At 44.8% G+C, this 21,691-nt stretch overlaps 3 protein-coding genes across 5 annotated transcripts in view; 1 reads left to right on the forward strand and 2 right to left on the reverse strand.

Moving 5' to 3' along the window:
- abca5 (ATP-binding cassette, sub-family A (ABC1), member 5) overlaps positions 1-157 on the reverse strand; it is a 52,534-nt gene extending 52,377 nt beyond the window's left edge. The window contains exon 1 of one of the 2 annotated variants that reach the window (XM_061875992.1): positions 18-157. The gene's annotated coding sequence lies outside the window, so the exon portion shown is untranslated. Of the gene's footprint in view, positions 1-13 lie in introns of both variants that reach the window. The other variant, XM_061875991.1, reaches the window with a different exon arrangement.
- Positions 158-2,187: 2,030 nt separating this feature from the next.
- asb3 (ankyrin repeat and SOCS box containing 3) lies at positions 2,188-12,546 on the reverse strand. Of its 2 annotated transcripts, none has more exons than XM_061875994.1 (9): positions 12,488-12,546; positions 9,942-10,180; positions 8,078-8,242; positions 7,905-8,017; positions 6,255-6,387; positions 3,298-3,475; positions 2,697-3,233; positions 2,502-2,635; positions 2,188-2,433 (listed from the first exon to the last, which is right to left on the reverse strand). In XM_061875994.1, exons 2-9 carry the CDS (start codon positions 10,147-10,149, stop codon positions 2,276-2,278), a joined length of 1,626 nt encoding a protein of 541 aa, XP_061731978.1. In that variant the 5' UTR covers positions 10,150-10,180; positions 12,488-12,546; the 3' UTR covers positions 2,188-2,275. The 2 variants fall into 2 exon arrangements, with proteins under 2 accessions (XP_061731978.1, XP_061731977.1); XM_061875993.1 differs by lacking the exon at positions 12,488-12,546 and adding an exon at positions 11,432-11,580.
- On the forward strand, positions 11,957-21,671 carry lg17h10orf88 (linkage group 17 C10orf88 homolog). Its single transcript, XM_061875997.1, has 9 exons — positions 11,957-12,173; positions 14,677-14,822; positions 14,888-15,088; positions 15,158-15,218; positions 17,007-17,195; positions 17,257-17,346; positions 17,429-17,495; positions 17,568-17,730; positions 21,321-21,671. Exons 2-9 carry the CDS (start codon positions 14,683-14,685, stop codon positions 21,502-21,504), a joined length of 1,095 nt encoding a protein of 364 aa, XP_061731981.1. The 5' UTR covers positions 11,957-12,173; positions 14,677-14,682; the 3' UTR covers positions 21,505-21,671.
- The last annotated feature ends 20 nt before the right edge of the window (positions 21,672-21,691 follow it).

The raw sequence follows: 21,691 nt of genomic DNA on the forward strand, positions 1-21,691 counted from the left end.
ACCCTTGACGTACTTACGGATGATGAACCGACAAGGACATGACTTCCGCTCAAGTTTATGCTTTCATTCGTCTAACATTACCAATTTCTGCACAATCCTCAATTCGCTCGTCTGCACTTCCTGCTGTGCATAGTGCACGCCCCCAGAAAAATGTGACGTCGACCAATCAGAGCCGCCTTCAGCATGAGTGACAACGTGTTGGACCAATCGGATTGAAGCAAGTGTTTGTTTAGCCCTCACGGCCAAGAAGTACGTCAACACAACGCCATCATTCTTCTATCAATATAGATGGCTATTGTGTTATTATATTATTATATTTATGGCTCTTTGAAGGGAGCCCGATCCTAAGGAGTCGTTTCTTTAAAAAAATGCCGTTCAAAAATCAGGCTGGTTCTTATCTCTCTCTATATGTGTGTGCGTATATCATTATGTAAACAATCACCTATGGCAGTAATACGACGAAAATGTTAGGTCAATAAATCAAAATTATTACATTACACCACCACAAACACTATTGGTGAGAATTACTTTGACATATTGATAATAATCACATTTGTTTTGTGTTCCCATTGTAAATATTCCACAAGATGGTGCCATTTAGCCATTCTTTGATGTGTGACGTCACAATGTACTCTTACCCCCTCCAGCCGCGTATGGAGAGAGTAGAGACATGTTGTAAACGAGGGGTGCTCACACTTTTTCTGCAGGCGAGCTACTTTTCAATTGACCAAGTCGAGGAGATCTACCTCATTCATATTTTTAATTTATATTTATTTATTTATGAAAGAGACATTTTTGTGAACAAGTTAAGTGAAGTGAAGTGAATTATATTTATATAGTGCTTTTCTCTAGTGACTCAAAGCGCTTTACATAGTGAAACCCAATATCTACGTTACATTTAAACCAGTGTGGGTGGCACTGGGAGCAGGTGGGTAAAGTGTCTTGCCCAAGGACACAACAGCAGTGACTAGGATGGCGGAAGCGGGAATCGAACCTGCAACCCTCAAGTTGCTGGCACGGCCACTCTACCAACCGAGCTATGAGTTAATGGTGTTTAATGATAATACAAGCATGTTTAACACATATAGATTCCTTTCTTTCATGAAGACAAGAATGTAAGTTGGTGTATTACCTGATTCTGATGACTTGCATTGATTTGAATCAGACAGTGGTGATGATAACGTCCGGATTTTCAAATGGAGGAGAAAAAAAGTCCTCCTTTCTGTCCAATACCACAAGAAAGTGGTTGTATTTGGCATCTCATTTGTCCAACTTGCATATTCGTTTTTAAACACTTTGTTATGAGTAGCATATGTGCGTGTGGCCCTTTAAGTGGCAACACAAGCAGTGACGTCAGTGAGTGTGTAGGCGAGCGAGGAGAGGGAGCGGTCGAGGGCGGGGGAGAAATACATTGGCATCAAACTCCGTAGCTTGCTAGCTTGAAAATCAGCACCTCCAAGTCAAAGTTCATGGTTCTCGCCCGGGAAAGGGTGGAGTGCCATCTTCAAGTTGGGGAGGAGAACCTACCCCAAATGGAGGAGTTCAAGTACCTCGGAGTCTTGCTCACGAGTGAGGGAAGAGTGGATGGTAAGATGGAAAGGTGGATCGGTGCGGCGTCTTCAGTAATGCGGACGATGTATCGATCCGTTGTGGTGAAGAAGGAGCTGAGCTGGAAGGCAAAGCACTCAATTTACCGGTCCATCTACATTCCCACCTATGGTCATGAGCTTTGGGTTATGACCGAAAGGACAAGATCACGGGTACAAGCGGCCCAAATGAGTTTGGGTCTCTCCCTTAGAGATAGGGTGAGAAGCTCTGCCATCCGGGAGGAACTCAAAGTAAAGCCGCTGCTCCTCCACATGGAGAGGAGCCAGATGAGGTGGTTCGGGCATCTGGTCAGGATGCCACCCGTACGCCTCCCTAGAGAGGTGTTTAGGGCACGTCCAACCGGTAGGAGGCCACGGGGAAGACCCAGGACATGTTGGGAAGACTATGTCTCCCGGCTGGCCTGGGAATGCCTCGGGATCCCCCGTGGGAAGCTGGACCAAGTGGCTGGGGAGAGGGAAGTCTGGGCTTCTCTGCTTAGGCTGCTGCCCCCGCGACCCGACCTTGGATAAGCAGAAGAAGATGGATGGATGGATGCCTATTGGCAAAATTCCTCTGCTCCAAATAAAGATGAAAAATGTGTGCCACCAAAACAACTTTTATTTGAACTTTCATAGCAGAAATAAAGTCTGATTTGACCTGCTGATGATCATCACCAGCCAAGGAACATTTAGTCAGAAGGCTTGGGAATGTCCCTGAAGCGGAAAAAGTCCTGCAGGCGGGATGGCACGGGCAGCTGCTGGACACAGTCAGTCCTCATGACCACGTCTGCTCCCAACTCTTGTCGGACCTCCAGGCGGCACAGGTGGGCGAGACTGGGGACGGAGTCTGGATGGAGGAGGAGAGGAGATTTTGTTTGGAACACTTTACAATCGCTTAGTAAAATATCATCTCACCAAAGTGGGGGTCTGCTTGCCACGTCTCCTCTGCCCGTCTCCGACCCAGAATGACCTTGCCAGCGCACGACAAAGTGGACCAGTTGACAAAGTGCAGGAGGTAGTTCACCGCGTCACTGGGTGCCGCCCCCAGCCTGCAAGGCAGAAAAGAGGTGAAGCAGCAAAAAAAACGCGGGACAAAGGAGACGGACATACAAGTTGGGCTGCAGCAGCAACGTTGGTTCGAGTCCCGCCTGCAGAACACGAGGCAGCCAATAGTTGGCATACAGAACGTCACCCAGCGCCGCACGCAGCATGTCCCTCAGCTCCTGCCGTGTCATCACCCTCTTGCCCGCACGCCACGCCGCTGCTGAGTCCTTCCTTTCTGGAGGCGTGATCCACATGACGGACAACACCTCCTCCAGCAGGGGGGGCTTGTCAAAACGTATGATGTCCGTCCAATCATCCTCCTTCAAACGGGCGCCCGCCTCCAGCAGCACGCCAATCAATTGGGTGGGAAAAGTACTTGGAGGATTGTGATCAGTGAGGTGCGCCTCGTGTACGGCGGCGGCGAAAGGCGAGCGGTAGCCCAGGAGGTCGTCACAGTCTTGTCCATCGGGGCTGAAGCCTTCATTCAGAAGCAGCTTTAAGACCTCCAGGTGTTTCCCCTGGACCGCCGAGTAGACCGGACTCACCATGCCCTCGCCTCTATCACACCTGCGGTCCGTGACGGGCACCAGCCTTCTGACGATGCTGTGCACGCCAACACAAGGTTACCACGGTGACAAATAGCATTTTAACTTGAGTCCGTCAGTACTTGCAATGGCCGAACTCGGCGGCGGCGTGGATGGGAAGTTGGGGCCAATCCTTACTGCAGGTCATGTTGGGGTCGGCGCCGTGCTCCAACAGGACGTTTACGCAGGCGGCGTGACCCTCCTGGCAGGCGATCAGCAGCGGCGTGGCCATGTCAGCCGCCTGCGCGTTCACGTTGGCACCTTCACATCACAACATGGTTTTGCTTGGTCAGGCATCAAACAGCACCGACTCATTGTGTGTGTCGACCTCTCCAAGATGGCCCAGGTGTTACACCTGAGCCAGGACAGGTGGTGGACCCTTTCAATCACACTCCAACTTCACTTTCTCAAAAAAAAAATCTTTATTTTCAATAGTGTTGTCCCGATATCAACATTTTAGTACCGGTAACAAACTGTATTTCCATACTTTTCTAAATAAAGGGGACCACAAAAAATGTCATTATTGTAACAAAAAATGTTAGTGTACATGAAACATATGTTTATTATTGTCATTTAGTCCTTCAATGAAATGTTGAACATACTAGACAACTTGTCTTTTAGTAGTAAGTAAACAAAAAAGACTCCTAATTAGTCTGCTGACGTATTCAGTAATATATTGTGTTATTTATACACCTATTATTTTGAGGGACAAACTGTAAAAAGGGATTATTCATCTACTTGTTCATTTACTGTTAATATCTTCTTATTTTCTGTTTTAACATGTTCTATCTACACTTCTGTTAAAATGTAATAATTGTTATTCTTCTCTTCTTTGATACTTGACATTAGTTTTGGATGATACCACACATTTAGGTATGGATCCGATACCACGTAGTTATAGGATCATACATTTGTCTAATTCAAAGTCCTCACATATTTAAGTGTTCAAAAAACAAAACAGCACATGGCCAAACAAAAACATGATCAACAGACATGACACACTGAGCTGTTTTGGCCAGGTCCTTATCTGTTTTGAAGTAGCAGCTGCATTTCTTTCTGAGCGAGAGGTGTTTTCTTTGTTTATACCTCAGCAACTCTATATTGTATGTCTGCTCTTGGATACTTGTAGTGAAAATTAATATTGTTGTATTTTATTTTGTGTGATGACTATAAAGCTAATCTGATATATTTTCGTGTAAAATAAGAAACTCCTCAAACACATAATTTTAATTAAAAAAAAATAAACTACAGTAAATTCCGGACTATTAGCCACTTCTTCAAGGTTTTGAACCCTTTTTAAATCGGTGCAGCTGATTTATGGACTTATCTTTGCTGACGGCCATAATGCAAATGGTTTGAAAAAAACAGAGCAAACCCAGTGAATAGTTGTGTTCATGTTTGTGCTATGGCGCCATCTTTTGGACCAGTGTGCTCACTGAAGGTGCTACATCGCCCTTCTGTTTCGACTGAACTGAATCGAAAGTACAGTTACCGATCCGTCTTCTCGCCATCAATTGTGTTTCTACTTGTATGGCTTTTCATTCATCACTCCAAGCAACGTTTGTAAGTTTTACAATATAACTAAAACAATTCTTACCTACTAAAGCGTCCCATGTGTAATGTCTGTAGGTTTGTTTTCATGCATATTTGTACCTTCTAGCGCGACGTAATCAAGCTACCGTCATTAGCTAATATGCTAACAGATTTCCAGGTGTATGTGTTAGTATTATTCACTTACAATGGCATTCTTTTTGTATTGTTTCACTTTCACAAATTCCTCAGTAAATTCACCAAAATGTCAGCGTGGAGTTATTGAGTCTGTTTAGCTGATTGGAGAGCTAGCTTGCGCAGCTAGTGGCTCCATGACCATGACTGACGTTTTGTTTGATCGGCCGTTTTACTGCCTTGTTAGACACCGTTTGCAAACAATTAATAAACATTTCTGTGTAAATAACTCATTTCACCAGCTATATTCCGTATTTCCTTGAATTGAAACTTCTTCTCACTCCGGCGTTTACCAAAAGCATGCGGTAAAGGCAAGCATGCGCTAATTATTTTAAAACCTCTTCTCACTTCGGCGCTTACCAAAGGCATGCAGTAAATTTAGGCCTGCGCTTATAAATTTGAGTGTGATGTAAGGATACCATCATGAAAATCACATTTAATAAAAAATAACGTTATTATGGTCTTACCTTTACTTATAAATGAAGTCCATGCGCAGCTCCTTCTGATCAAAAGCATCGATAACTTGTTTATAGAAGTCTTCCTTATCTTTCCTCAGTTTTAAAAGTCTCTCTGTCTCGATGGAGATCTTCCTTTATCACCTCCTGCTTCAAAATTAAAGTCCAGTTTAGAAAACTGTTTTAGTTTTAGATATGTAATCCTCCATGTTAAAAGTGCAAGCGAGAGGAAAAAATAAACGATCGCTGCTCACTCTTGCTGCTTGTTGTCACTTCTTCTGCAGCCGAGTAGTCGCAAGAAGGATCACTAGCGCCCTCTACCACCAGGAGGCGGGAGTCATTTAATGACTCATATTTGACACACGCAGCTACGGTATATTAATAAAACATAGCTGCTTACTGTTCTTTTTAGCATATTCAATAGCTTGGACCTTAAATCCTACTGAATAGCTCTTAATCTTCTTCCCTTTATGCGATTTCAAATTGTTGAAATCAGCCTCCTCCATTTTGAAAATGATGACAGGTGAAGTGTCACTCGTGACGTGACGAGTTTGACCCGGCGGAAATTGTAGGCATATGCTAATTATTTGGCGAAACAAGTTTGACCCGGCAGTAATTCTAGGCAGGCGCATACTATATACCCGGCAGCAATTCAAGGAAATACGGTACATGCGGCTTATATTCTGGTGCGGCTCATATACGGAAACATATATTTTCTTCTAAAATGTTGCTGTTGTGGTTGCGGCGCTATGTAGTCTGGAAAATAGGGTATTTGTATCATGGTATTTAGGACCTAGTGTATATCAGGTTCTACATTTTTGAGCAGCACGAGCTGGATCTTGGCAGGGGGACGTTCTTACCGGCCTCCACCAGGACCTTCAGGCATGACGTCCGTTCATGCTGTGCTGCCAGGAAGAGAGGTGTGAGTCCGTTGTCGTCGCGGGCCTCCAGGTGTGCCACGCGTGCCAGCATGCGGACCACGCCATCATGTCCCTACAAAAGAGTGGAGCATATTTATATCGCATGTGAATATTACATAGTGAAGAGAGAGAAGTGGCGCTTGTTGCTAGAACGTTTGATAAAGTAAGGTAGCCAATTAATCACCTGGGTTACACCGAACTCGGGTTGTCGGGTACACCGGTACTAGTATAGTATCGCGGTTATTATCAATCAAAAACACAACTACACTCGGTTGGAAAAGTACCAGTTTGCCATATTTTTTTTCCACAGGCATGACAGTGCTGGTTTTACAAGCAAAGGAGCATGTTGGGCAGCGCACACACACAGAGTACTTACAAGCAGACACAGTGTGTAGACAGAAAAGGAAGAATGGACGCATTTTGGTGTGAAAAGTCGAGATAAAGGTGAAGTTCTAACACTGAAACACCCTCAGGAAGAGCTGCTTTAAGACATGCAGCTAACGTCCATCCACAGTGTTTTAGCTACTTCTAAATCACTAATCCTGGCCTGCATGGCGACAAATAAAGTTTCTTACATGTATTATTATCACTGGAGGACGAAGAATAGCTACACATGCTTCACTACACACGGTAAGAGGATACAATAGCTCACCGCCGTCACAATGTAAACAAATGCCATGGGTGGATCTACTGTAATGATACCAAGTACAAGAGCGTATCTTGTCGATACTACTATGATTACATTGATATTTTTTATCATCACAAAATATTGTTCCTTTCTTTCAATTCACATTAGGTTTATAAAGTCAGTAAATATGTCCCTGGACACATGAGGACTTTGAATATGACCAATGTATGATCCTGTAACTACTTGGTATCGGATCGATACCTAAATGTGTGGTATCATCCAAAACTAATGTCAAGTATCAAAGAAGAGAAGAATAAGTGATTATTACATTTGAACAGAAGTGTAGATAGAACATGTCACAACAGAAAACAGCACGACACCTACCCTTTACATCAGTATTTTTAACCGTATTATTACTGGTGTATTAGGTATTATATTTTATTGTATGATCTTGCAACTACTTGGTATTGGATCGATACCCAAATGTGTGGTATCATCCAAAACTAATGTCAAGTATCAAAGAAGAGAAGATTAAGTAATTATTACATTTGAACAGAAGCGTAGATATAACATGTTAAAAGAGAAAATAAGCAGATATTAACAGTAAATGAACAAGTGGATGAATAATCATTTAGTACAGTTTGTCCCTCATAATGTGTATAAAATAATAGGTGTATAAATGACACAATATGTTACTGCAGACTAATTAGGAGTTTTTGTTTGTTTACTTACTACTGAAAGACAACGTGTCTACTATTTTATTTGAGGACTAAATTACTCCCCTTGATTTAGAAAAGTCTAGAAAAGTATCAAAATAAATGTTGGTACCAGGACAACCCAAGACAGAAGGTACTGGAACATTTGGGAAGAAGAAAGACAACAATGAAGTTGTCTCCCAGCACCAACCTGATTTCTATATGTGTTTGTGTGACCTAGTTCCAGTGAGGACCAGGACTACTCACCTTGAAAACAGCCTGGTGGAGGCAGGTCCAGCAGAAAGACGAGTGGGTGCCGTTGACCTCGGCCCCTTTGTCCACCAGCAGCCGCGCCACATCTTGGTGGTTGCCGCTGACCGCTGCAGGACCACAGCCATGGTGAGCCGACACGAGCGGCTAACACACACCTGCTGCTTTACCTGCGTACAGAGGACTGGACAGGTCGTTGGTGGACTGGTTGATGTTGGCGCCCGCTCTCAGGAGGATGCGGACCATCGCCGGGCAGCCTCGCTTTGCCGCCAAATAGCAGGCGGACTCCCCCTCGTGAGTGGCGGAGTTGATGAAGTCCTGGAAGGAAGGGCCGGCTGCAGACATGGAACACACATCTGATATTTGTAATGTACAACATAAAAGGTGTTGCCAGGGTACAAACCCCGTTTCCATATGAGTTGGGAAATGGTGTTAGATGTAAATATAAACAGAATACAATGATTTGCAAATCCTTTTCAAGCCATATTCAGTTGAATATGCTACAAAGACAACATATTTGATGTTCAAACTCATAAACTTTTTTTTTTTTTTTTTGCAAATAATAATTAACTTAGAATTTCATGGCTGCAACATGTGCCAAAGTAGTTGGGAAAGGGCATGTTCACCGCTGTGTTACATCACCTTTTCTTTTAACAACACTCAATAAACGTTTGGGAACTGAGGAAACTAATTGTTGAAGCTTTGAAAGTGGAATTCTTTCCAATTTTTGTTTTATGTAGAGCTTCAGTCCTTCAACAGTCCGGGATCTCCGATGTCGTATTTTACGCTTCATGATGCACCACACATTTTCCATGGGAGACAGGTCTGGACTGCAGGCGGGCCAGGAAAGTACCCGCACTCTTTTTTAAGAAGCCATGCTGTTGTAACACTTGTCTTGCTGAAATAAGCAGGGGCGTCCATGCAAAAGACGGCGCTTGGATGACAACATATGTTGTTCCAAAAGCTGTATGTACCTTTCAGCATTAATGGTGCCTTCACAGATGTGTAAGTTACCCATGCCTTGGGCACTAATGCACCCCCATACCATCACAGATGCTGGCTTTTCCACTTTGCGTCGATAACAGTCTAGATGGTTCGCTTCCCCTTTGGTCCGGACGACACAATGTTGAATATTTCCAAAAACAATTTGAAATGTGGACTCGTCAGACCACAGAACACTTTTCCACTTTGCATCAGTCCATGTTGGATGACCTCGGGCCCAGAGAAGCCGGCAGCGTTTCTGGATGTTGTTGATAAATGGCTTTCGCTCTCCATAGTAGAGTTTTACCTTTGCACTTAGAGATGTACTGACAAACTTTATTTAGTGACAGTGGTTTTCTGAAGTGTTCCTGAGCCCTTGTGGTGATATCCTTTAGAGATTGATGTCGGTTTTTGATACAGTGCCGTCTGAAGGATCAAAAGTCACAGTCATTCAATGTTGGTTTCCGGCCATGCTGCTTACGTGGAGTGATTTCTCCAGATTCTCTGAACCTTTTGATGATATTATGGAGCGTAGATGTTGAAATCCCTAAATTTCTTGCAATGTCACTTTGAGAAAGGTTGTTCTTAAACTGTTTGACTATTTGCTCACACAGTTGTGGACAAAGGGGTGTACCTCGCCCCATCCTTTATTGTGAAAGACTGAGCATTTTTTGGGAAGCTGTTTTTATAGCCAATCATGGCACCCACCTGTTCCCAATTAGCCTGCACACCTGTGGGATGTTCCAAATAAGTGTTTGATGAGCACTCCTCAACTTTATCAGTATTTATTGCCACCTTTCCCAACTTCTTTGTCACAAGTTGCTGGCATTAAATTCTAAAGTTAATGATTATTTGCAACAAAAAAATTTTTTTTATGAGTTTGAACATCAAATATGTTGTCTTTGTAGCATATTCAACTGAATATGGCTTGAAAAGGATTTGCAAATCATTGTATTCTGTTTATATTTACATCTAACGCCATTTCCCGACTCATATGGAAACAGGGTTTGTACGTTGAATAGGTTTCTGTACCACTTCCATGTGTTCTGGTACCTGTCAGAGCGGCCGCCGACAGAATCTCCTTCAGGCAGCCTACAGTGCTGGCAGCGGCCGCCTCGTGCAGGGCCGTCCAGCCTCGGTTGTCGTGACAGTCCACACTGTGCCCCTCACGGATCAGTTTCCGTAGAATCCTCCTGCAGCCGCCGCGAGTGGCCTTGGCCAGGCAGGACACCGTGTCGTCGTAGCACTCGGCGAAGTCCATGGCGTGGTCCGCAACCCGACTCACGTGTGGTCTACAAGCGGAGTGCATAACTTTATTGCAATTTTGGCCAGCTCCTTATCTGTTTTGAAGTAGCAGCTGCATTTCTTTCTGAGCGAGAGGGGGTGTTTTCTGTTTTATTACCTCAGTAACGAGTATCACCCATATTTGATTTATTGCTAGAGAGAAAAAACTCATCTTCACCAAAAGGACAAAATGTCCAAACTGGAGGGATAAGTAGTAACAATCTTGGGCTTGTGTTGGATCGGTCCAAGTCTTTTGAGGGTCACGGTCGACCAAAAACTGTTTTTATCACCTCAGAAATATTTCTCAAGTGATAAAAATAGGATCTGGAAATAATCATTCACACGTTCGTTTCCTCTGGTATTGACTATTGCAGCTCTCTCTTCACTCTTTTCAACAAATCAACTAAAAAGACTTCAGATGCTGCCAGACTTTGGACCCGTGCAACCAGACCAGTCCATGACCCCCCATCTGATCCAGTCTTCATTGGCTTACACTTACATTCACTCAGTACATCACTGACTTGTTAGGCCCCTACTCTTCAGTTGCATGGTGGGGCCCCTCAGCACATCACTGACTTGTTAGGCCCCTACTCTTCAGTTGCATTGTGGGACCCCTCAGCACATCACTGACTTGTTAGGCCCCTACTCTTCAGTTGCATTGTGGGGCCCCTCAGCACATCACTGACTTGTTAGGCCCCTACTCTTCAGTTGCATGGCGGGGCACCTCAGTACATCACTGACTTGTTAGGCCCCTAGTCTTCAGTTGCATGGTGGGGTCCCTCAGTACATCACTGACTTGTTAGGCCCCTAGTCTTCAGTTGCATGGTGGGGTTCCTCAGTACATCACTGACTTGTTAGGCCCCTACTCTTCAGTTGCATGGTGGGGCCCCTCAGTACATCACTGACTTGTTAGGCCCCTAGTCTTCAGTTGCATGATGGGGCCCCTCAGTACATCACTGACTTGTTAGGCCCCTACTCTTCAGTTGCATGATGGGGCCCCTCAGTACCTCACTGACTTGTTAGGCCCCTACTTTTCAGGGTCTTCAGGCCACAGTCTTGTAAAGATCCCTAAATTTCCAATCATTATTTACATGTTAGTTAGGCTTTAATTTCACAAACGATGAAGAGAATACAATTTTAACAAAACTGCATTTTTTAAAACGCGTCTATCTTGGTTCTTATTTCATTTCAAACATGGTGGTAGAATATTAACATACGTAAATATATAAATACATAGAGCAATTAATTTAAAAACGTACCAAATATCCGCCGCGGCTGGAAAGAAAGTAAAGCGCACTTTTATGACGTCAGCCGAAGACCGGAAGTTCAGCAAAGCGTGTTTGTAGCTTTAAGCTGTTTGTACTTATTTTTATTATTATTATTATTTCCCAATTATTTGTAACTGTTGCAATTTATAAATAAAGGTTTATAAAATAAAATAAATAAAATAATAATAATTTTAAAAAGGTTCGATCCACAGTTAGCGGTGTCCTCGTAAATACTATTCTTTTCAGACAAGAAATAATAAGATAACACGTAAATAAATGGTAAATTAACACTTTTGTCATTTTTAAGTCAACATGTAAATAAATGGTAGGTTAACACGTAAAAAAATAGGTTAACACATAAATGAGTAATAAGTCAACACGTAAATAATTATTACATCAACACATAAATAAGCAATAAGTAAATACGTAAATAAATATTACATTAACACATAAATAAATAGTAAGTAAATACATATATCGATGAACTCAAAAACGAACCAAATATCCGCTGCGCTTGTATGACGTCACCCAAAGACCGGAAGTGCAGCAAAGCGTGTTTTTAGCTTTAGCAACTTGGATCCAGAGTTAGCAGAGTCCGCCTGAATACATTTTTTTTAATCTGTACTTTTTCCCATTGGAATGGACAGGGTTGAAGGTTCGAAGATGATAGAAGACATTCCAAGACGGGAACACAGACAACTGCGTCATTGATAATTTTAGCGGGAGATATCTGGTAGGAATGTTCCGTCCAATCTTTTTAATCACCTCAACAAACTGCTTTTAGCCTCTGTCAGACCTCATTAATAACAAACACTGTAAACAGGATTTTAATTCAGGAAATATTGTCAAAGATGTTATCTTTACCTTCTGGTTGTTTTCTTTAAATCAATATTTATTTATTTATTATTATATAAACCCTTATTTATGAATTGCAACATTTACAAACAGTTGAGAAATAATAATCAAAGTTAGTACAAAACAGCGCCAGGGGGTTGTAAATTCAAAGTAACTAAAATAGAATGCAAAATATATATATATCATACATACATGCCAACCTTGAGACTTCCGATTTCGGGAGATGGGGCGGGGGGCGTGGTTAAGAGGGGAGGAGTATATTTATAGCTAGAATTCACCAAGTCAAGTATATATATATATTATTTCAAGTATTTCAGATATATATACAATAATAATACTCGAATTTCAGTGTTCATTTATTTACATAATAATAATAATAATGGATTAGATTTATATCGCGCTTTTCTATTGTTAGATACTCAAAGTGCTCACAGAGAAGTGGGAACCCATCATTCATTCACACCTGGTGGTGGTAAGCTACATCAGTAGCCACAGCTGCCCCGGGGTAGACTGACAGAAGCGTGGCTGCGAGTTTGCACCTACGGCCCCACCACCTATCATTTATTCATCATTCATTCACCAGTGTGAGCGGCACCGGGGGCAAAGGGTGAAGTGTCCTGCCCAAGGACACAACGGCAGCGACTTTGATGTCAGTAGGCGGGAAGCGAACCTGCAACCCTCAGGTTTCTAGCACGGCCGCTCTACCCACTACGCCATGCCGCCCCTAAATAACACTTCAACATGAATCTGGAGCAACTTCGCAAGCGAGTGCGGCAGTACATCGACCAGCAACAGTATCAAAGTGCGCTGTTTTGGGCCGACAAGGTAGCGTCTCTTTCTCACAAGGACCCCCAGGACATCTACTGGATTGCTCAGTATATATATATATATATATATATATATATATATATATATACAAACACATAACACTCATCTACTCATTGTTGAGTTAAGGGTTGAATTGTCCATCCTTGTTCTAGTCTCGGTCACTATTTTTCTAACCGTGCTGAATATCCTCTCTGATGATGCAGTGCTGTATGGCACGCACAAAAGTGCTTTCATCAAATGCACTAGAGTCTGGAATCTTCCATCTTCGTCTCCTTGTGTGCGCAGTTGTGCACCGCACTCTCTAAAAGCCGTAGATGTTATTGTCACGTATGCATGTACAGTAGATGGCAGTATTGTCCTGTTTAAGAGCGTCACAACATTGCTGTTTACGGCAGACAAACTGCTTTACGGTAGACGAAAACATGACTGCTGTTGTTGTGTGTTGTTACCGCGCTGGGAGGACGTTAATGAAACTCCCTAACAATAAACCTACATAAGAAACCAAGAACTCGCTCTCGATCATTCTACAGTTATAACGTCATTGGGCAGACACGCTGTTGATATTGTGGCAAAGCGGACGTGAAAACAGGCTGCCCTCACTCAGGTCCGCATGGAGCTGGAGGGGGCGTTGCCTCCAGCTCCGCCTATATTTCGGCAGATTTTTGGGAGAAAATTTGTCCCGGGAGGTTTTGGGGAGAGGCGCTGAATTTCGGGAGTCTCCCGGAAAATCCGTGAGGGTTGGCAAGTATGATATAAATTATAGTTAGTTGATTATTCTGCGGTCAGTCAACAAAATAAACAAACAGTTTTACGTAAACAAACAGTTGTACATTAATAAATTGAGAATGTTGGAGAGCGAAAGGGTTTAGGCTGAAGTTGAACACTTATTGCGCCTAACCCTATAAACAATGTCAAATACATAGATAGATAGTACTTTATTGATTCCTTCAGGAGAGTTCTGCAACAAGATGAGCTTCCAAAAAATATAACATTTCCTTTGCACAACATATTATAAATACACTTTGTACACAACATAAAGACTTTTCAATTATATATTATATATTATATTATATTATAAATTATATGTGAAATATCCTCGCACACATGTTAGTTAAATCTTTGTACCAATTATATACAATAATATATATAACAAACAAAGGACAAAGCCATAGGCTCACACAATTTCAGTAAATAATAAAAATTTGGAACACAGCATCATCGTTTTCACAGCTTCTTGCTTGTTAGAAGTAGAGAGCGTTTTAACATAGACTTCTAGTTCTTTTTTAAAGGCACAAAAAACAGGTCGGGTATTGAGGAACTTACGTTTATGAATATGAAACTTAGCTAATAGTATAATAAGGTTGCAAAGGTAAAATTCCCTTTCAAATGTTTTCATACAGTGTAAATCCACATAGCACATCTTTAAGAGAAAGCAGACATTTGTCATGAATATTGTCCAGGATGAAGCCACAGATGCCTGCCGTAGTGATGGAGTGCTTTATTAGCTTCTGGTCGCTGATTTACAAGTGTCCTTCATGGTGACGTCATCTCAGGGCGTCATGGTGGAAGTTGACGTGAAGAGCGAAGGGGCGTGGCTCTGCCAGCCTGAGGGGCGGCGCCTGGCTGACGTGGTGCTGGCTGTTGACGTCACCAGGACGGGTGAAGATGAAGATGAAGATGAGGTCCCAGTGACACGTTGGTATGATGCTGCAACTTGTGGTCTAAGCGCTTCACTCCAAGCTGAGACCTTGTCCGCCTTCTCAGGGGCGCCCCGGTCCTGTTGGAGCGCGTGGACGAGGACTCCCCCTGCGTCTTGACTGTGACGTGTAGCCCCGCCTCCCCCGCCGCCATCAGCCGCCTGCTGCTCGTCAGCGAGGCCCGGACCATGGAGGTGTACCTGCAGACGGGAGAATACGGCGGCACGGTTCGGGGAGAGCGCTGGGACCAGGTGCAGCATCCTGACAGGTGAGGCGCGACTGCGGGGTCACATGATGTTAAGAAACACCATGACGACATTTTCTATCGTGGCGGCAGAGGGCCCTTCTACAGGAAGCAGCTGACCCTGGAGGAGGGGTCATCGTCATGTGACGTCAAGGTGAGTCCATCTGACATCCATCCATCCATCCATTTTCAACCGCTTATTCCCTTTTGGGGTCGCGGGGGGCGCTCAGCTACAATCAGGCGGAAGGCGGGGTACACCCTGGACAAGTCGCCATCTCATAGCAGGGCAAAAACAGATAGACAGACAACATTCACACATTAGGGTCAATTTAGTGCTGCCAATCAACCTATCCCCAGGTGCATGTCTTTGGAAGTGGGAGGGGCCTATCCCCAGGTGCATGTCTTTGGAGGTGGGAGGGGCCTATCCCCAGGTGCATGTCTTTGGAGGTGGGAGGGGCCTATCCCCAGGTGCATGTCTTTGGAAGTGGGAGGGGCCTATCCCCAGGTGCATGTCTTTGGAGGTGGGAGGGGCCTATCCCCAGGTGCATGTCTTTGGAGGTGGGAGGGGCCTATCCCCAGGTGCATGTCTTTAAAAAACGCATCATGATTTTTCTTCCTCACTTATTATTACTCACTGCAGACTTCATGAGATCCAACAAACATACCGTATTTCCTTGAATTGCCCCCAGGGCGCTAATTGTTTTAAAACCTCTTCTCACTCCGGCACTTACCAAAGGCATGCGGTAAATTTAGGCCTGCGCTTATAAATTTGAGTGTGATGTAAGGATACCATCATGAAAAACTCATTTAATAAAAAAAAACATTATTATGGTCTTACATTTACTTATAAATGACATCCATGCACGGCTCCATTATGATCAAAAGCAGCGATAACTTGTTTATAGAAGTCTTCCTTATCTTTCTTCAGTTTTAAAAGTCTCTCTGTCTCGATGGAGATCTTCCTTTATTACCTCCTGCTTCAATTGAAAGTCCAGTTTAGAAAACTGTTTTATTTTAGATATGTAATCCTCCATGTTTTAAAAGTGCAAGCGAGAGGAAAAAATAAAGGATCGCTGCTCACTCTTGCTGCTTGTTGTCACTTCTTCTGCAGCTGAGTAGTCGCAAGAAGGATCACTAGCGCCCTCTACCACCAGGAGGCGGGAGTCATTTAATGACTCATATTTGACACACGCAGCTACGGTATATTAATAAAACATAGCTGCTTACTGTTCTTTTTAGCATATTCAATAACTTGGGCCTTAAATCCTACTGAATAGCTCTTAATCTTCTTCCCTTTATGCGATTTCAAATGATTGAAATCAGCCTCCTCCATTTTGAAAATGATGACAGGTGAAGTGTCACTCGTGACGTGACGAGTTTGACCCGGCGGAAATTCTAGGCAGGCACATACTATATACCCGGCGGCAATTCAAGGAAATACTGTATAACAATACAACTAATACTGGTTAATGTATAAATCACACTTTATAATAACAATATCAGTAATAGTTGTTCATGTTCCAATCACACTTATGATAATAACAATATCACTAATACTTGTTAATATTCAAATAACCAAATGTAAATGGAGTTTGGTTGGTGCTTTTTCAAGGGTTATTTATGAAGATTTATGGCTCTCCCATTGGCTCGACTTTTATTTAACTTGATTTCATATTTAGAATGCATTTTTTAAAATGTATATGTCGCCATGTCTTTATAACGATTGTGAACGCTTCATGACTGAATCATGATCGCCTGCTTTTGCCAAAAGACTCCAAGTTTGTCTCCAAGTAGGATTGCAAGTGGCTGATTGAGGAATGGCGAGCGTCTGTCAATCAGCAGTATTGAAGAAGAAGAAGATGTCATCAATGAAAATGGATCATATGAATGAAGAGTATCTCAGAAGGAGTAAATCTAGCTATGACCTCATTTCCTGTTCCAGCTCCTCTCCCTGGGGGGTCGCGGCAGCCTGATGCTCTGCGGCGTGGTGGTGGGGCTCCAGCCGCTGCAGCCCCGCCCACCGGGGGACGCCATCGACATGCAGCGGGTGCAGAGTCTGGTGGAGGAGATGGGCACGGGCCTGTCTGCGGGGGCCCAGAACCTCATGGACATGGTGCGCCTCCAACACAAGGTAGGTGGGAGTCTGCCCCCTGCTGGTTGCCAGCCATAAGCACACAACGTGTCCCACGCAGGAGCAGACGGGCGCCATCCACGACTTCCTGCCTCTCCTGATGGGGCGGGGCTTTTTGTCTGCTCTGACTGTTGGAGGCCACGCCCCCCAGGTTTGACCGCTAACACTTCAGCCACATTTAGTTGGAAAACATCACTCACGCCCGACCGTGTCTTGTCACGTGTCGCCTTCAGATGGCGCCACGCAAACCCCCGCCAGAGGACTCCGCCCACCCAGACGGGCCAGAGCGCCAAGTTGTCGGTGAGATGCCGACGACAAACTGTGATGTTGGAACGCTTTCAAAACGCTTTTGTGTGGTGTCCACGTCCTCAGAGGGCGACGAGCCCGCCGCCCCCCTGGTGATGTCAGACTTCCTGAAGGGGCGGGAGCACGGTCAGGTGCCGAGCCCCGCCCCCGACCTCCTGCCCGTGCTCCAGAGGGTGTGCGGTCAGGTGACGCAGCTCAGGCTGGACGAGGAGACAAGGAACCACACACGGTAAATCCACAACTTTCACTCCTCTTTCTTGTCTTTTGTTTTCAATGGCGGGGTTACCATGGCGACGCTGTTACGGAATGCACTGGAAAGAAGGAGACAATAGAACTCATTGATTGCTGGTTCTGCTCCCACTACAGTACTATATGGTCAGTAAGTAATACTACTACAGTACTACATAGTACTAATTAAAACTACTCAGGAGGAAGTAATACTACTACACTACTACATAGTACTAGATAATACTAGTCAGGAGGAAGTAATACTACTACAGTACTACATAGTACTAGATAATACTAGTCAGGAGGAAGTAATACTACTACACTACTACATAGTACTAGATAATACTAGTCAGGAGGAAGTAATACTACTACAGTGCTACATAGTACTAGATAATACTAGTCAGGAGGAAGTAATACTACTACAGTGCTACATAGTACTAGATAATACTAGTCAGGAGGAAGTAATACTACTACAGTGCTACATAGTACTAATTAAAACTACTCAGGAGGAAGTAATACTACTACAGTACTACATAGTACTAGATAATACTAGTCAGGAGGAAGTAATACTACTACAGTACTACATAGTACTAGAAAATACTAGACAGGAAGATGTAATACTACTACAGTACTACATAGTACTAGAAAATACTAGACAGGAAGATGTAATACTACTACAGTACTACATAGTACTAGATAATACTAGTCAGGAGGAAGTAATACTACTACAGTACTACATAGTACTAGAAAATACTAGACAGGAAGATGTAATACTACTACAGTACTACATAGTACTAGAAAATACTAGTCAGGAAGATGTAATACTACTACAGTACTACATAGTACTAGAAAATACTAGTCAGGAGGAAGGAGACAATAGAACTCATTGACCGCTGGTTCTGGTCCCACAAGGAGCTCTGTCATGCGGGCCCAGTCCCTGGTGAGGGTCATCTTAGGGTGACGCCACTCGAGACAAGCGCGTGTCAGGCGAGTGGTACCACAAGGTCCGACCCCAGTACCACAAGGTCCGACCCCGGTACCACAAGGTCCGACCCCGGTACCACAAAGACGGAAGCCCAGGACCACGTTGGTGTTGTGGGAAAGATGTGAGTGTGTTTGCTGCTTCACGTGATGGACCACAGAAGAATGTGTTCTGAGTGAGATGGTGAAAGTTCTGGCGGGCCGTCAGCTCCAACATCTGCTTTGAGTGTTCCTCGTGTTTGAGACCCGAGGAAAAACATGAAGCATGTCCCCCAGGGACTGTGACGCCGCCTCATCGCCTCTCTCACGGAGCGAGCTGCTGCCAACCCTGTGTCAGAAGTTCTGATGGGACTTTTCTTGGACCGAGTCAAAGAGAGAAGAAATATTGTTGTAGGCCTCCATCCTGACCACACCTCATCTGTGTAGTCCTCCATCCTGACCACACCTCATCTGTGTAGTCCTCCATCCTGACCACACCTCATCTGTGTAGTCCTCCATCCTGACCACACCTCATCTGTGTAGTCCTCCATCCTGACCACACCTCATCTGTGTAGTCCTCCATCCTGACCACACCTCATCTGTGTAGTCCTCCATCCTGACCACACCTCATCTGTGTAGTCCTCCATCCTGACCACACCTCATCTGTGTGGTCCTCCATCCTGACCACACCTCATCTGTGTAGTCCTCCATCCTGACCACACCTCATCTGTGTAGTCCTCCATCCTGACCACACCTCATCTGTGTAGTCCTCCATCCTGACTACACCTCATCTGTGTAGTCCTCCATCCTGACCACACCTCATCTGTTTAGTCCTCCATCCTGACCACACCTCATCTGTGTAGTCCTCCATCCTGACCACACCTCATCTGTGTAGTCCTCCATCCTGACCACACCTCATCTGTGTAGTCCTCCATCCTGACCACGAGTCCACACCTCATCTGTTTAGTCCTCCATCCTGACCACTCCTCATCTGTGTAGTCCTCCATCCTGACCACGAGTCCACACCTCATCTGTTTAGTCCTCCATCCTGACCACTCCTCATCTGTGTAGTCCTCCATCCTGACCACACCTCATCTGTGTAGTCCTCCATCCTGACCACACCTCATCTGTGTAGTCCTCCATCCTGACCACACCTCATCTGTGTAGTCCTCCATCCTGACCACACCTCATCTGTGTGGTCCTCCATCCTGACCACACCTCATCTGTGTAGTCCTCCATCCTGACCACACCTCATCTGTGTAGTCCTCCATCCTGACCACACCTCATCTGTGTGGTCCTCCATCCTGACCACACCTCATCTGTGTAGTCCTCCATCCTGACCACACCTCATCTGTGTAGTCCTCCATCCTGACCACACCTCATCTGTGTAGTCCTCCATCCTGACCACACCTCATCTGTGTAATCCTCCATTCTGACCACACCTCATCTGTGTAGTCCTCCATCCTGACCACGAGTCCACACCTCATCTGTGTAGTCCTCCATCCTGACCACAAGTCCACACCTCATCTGTGTAGTCCTCCATCCTGACCACAAGTCCACACCTCATCTGTGTAGTCCTCCATCCTGACCACGAGTCCACACCTCATCTGTGCCGGGCCTCACTGATTTAGAGCAGAGGTGTTCAAACTAGGACTCGTTAGTTAGGAGTCATTTGACATGTCTGCTACAACGTTGTTGCCATCTAATGACCATGGATTGTGCACACGTCACAGCATTTACTTGTACGACCCGCTCCAAACAACCTTCCCGAGTCATAGCGCAGATAAACATGACACGAGTCAGAAGCTCGGTGGCATGTATGAGAGTGAGAGTGGTGTCTACACCCAGATATAAATACTCTCATAATATCAATTTGGGGGTCCTCACTCCATCTATGTATGAGTTGGGGGGGTCCATCTGTGTATGAGTTGGGGGGTCCATCTGTGTATGAGTTTGGGGGTCCATCTGTGTATGAGTTTGGGGGTCCATCTATGTATGGGTTGGGGGTTTGGGGGTCCATCGGTGTATGAGTTTGGGGGTCCATCTGTGTATGAGTTGGGGGGGTCCATCTGTGTATGGGTTGGGGGTTTGGGGGTCCATCTGTATATTAGTTTGGGGGTCCATCTGTGTATGAGTTGGGGGGGTCCATCTGTGTATGGGTTGGGGGTTTGGGGGTCCATCTGTGTATGAGTTGGGGGGGTCCATCTATGTATGGGTTGGGGGTTTGGGGGTCCATCTGTGTATGAGTTGGGGGGGTCCATCTATGTATGGGTTGGGGGTTTGGGGGTCCATCTGTGTATGAGTTTGGGGGTCCATCTGTGTATGAGTTGGGGGGGTCCATCTGTGTATGGGTTGGGGGTTTGGGGGTCCATCTGTATATTAGTTTGGGGGTCCATCTGTGTATGAGTTGGGGGGGTCCATCTGTGTATGGGTTGGGGGTTTGGGGGTCCATCTGTATATTAGTTTGGGGGTCCATCTATGTATGGGTTGGGGGTTTGGGGGTCCATCTGTGTATGAGTTTGGGGGTCCATCTGTGTATGAGTTGGGGGGGTCCATCTGTGTATGGGTTGGGGGGGTCCATCTGTATATTAGTTTGGGGTCCCAGTGTGAAGAGTGTCCCCCCCCCTGCAGGACCATGGAGTGCCGCCTGGAGGAGATGGAGCGCAGGCTGAAGGAGCACATGGACCTCCGCCTGGACGCTCTGGAGCACAAGCTGGAGAAGACTCTGCTGGCCGCCCTCCAGCAGCTGGCGGCCAGCAGCCCGGCGGGAGGAGCGACGCCGCCTGGAACGCCGGCCCAGGGGCCATTGCTGTAAGGAGGCGGAGCCAGAGTGCACGTAACATGCACCAACGCATAACATACTTCTTGACTTTTCTCTCACACCGCTCAAATGAATGCTTGTGTTGACTCCTGCACTAAAAGAATAAAATATATATTTATGTTGACTTGATACTAAAAGAATAAAATATATATTTATGTTGACTTGATACTAAAATAATAAA

The sequence above is a fragment of the Nerophis ophidion genome, linkage group LG17, assembly GCF_033978795.1.
Source record: "Nerophis ophidion isolate RoL-2023_Sa linkage group LG17, RoL_Noph_v1.0, whole genome shotgun sequence".
NCBI lineage: Eukaryota > Metazoa > Chordata > Actinopteri > Syngnathiformes > Syngnathidae > Nerophis > Nerophis ophidion.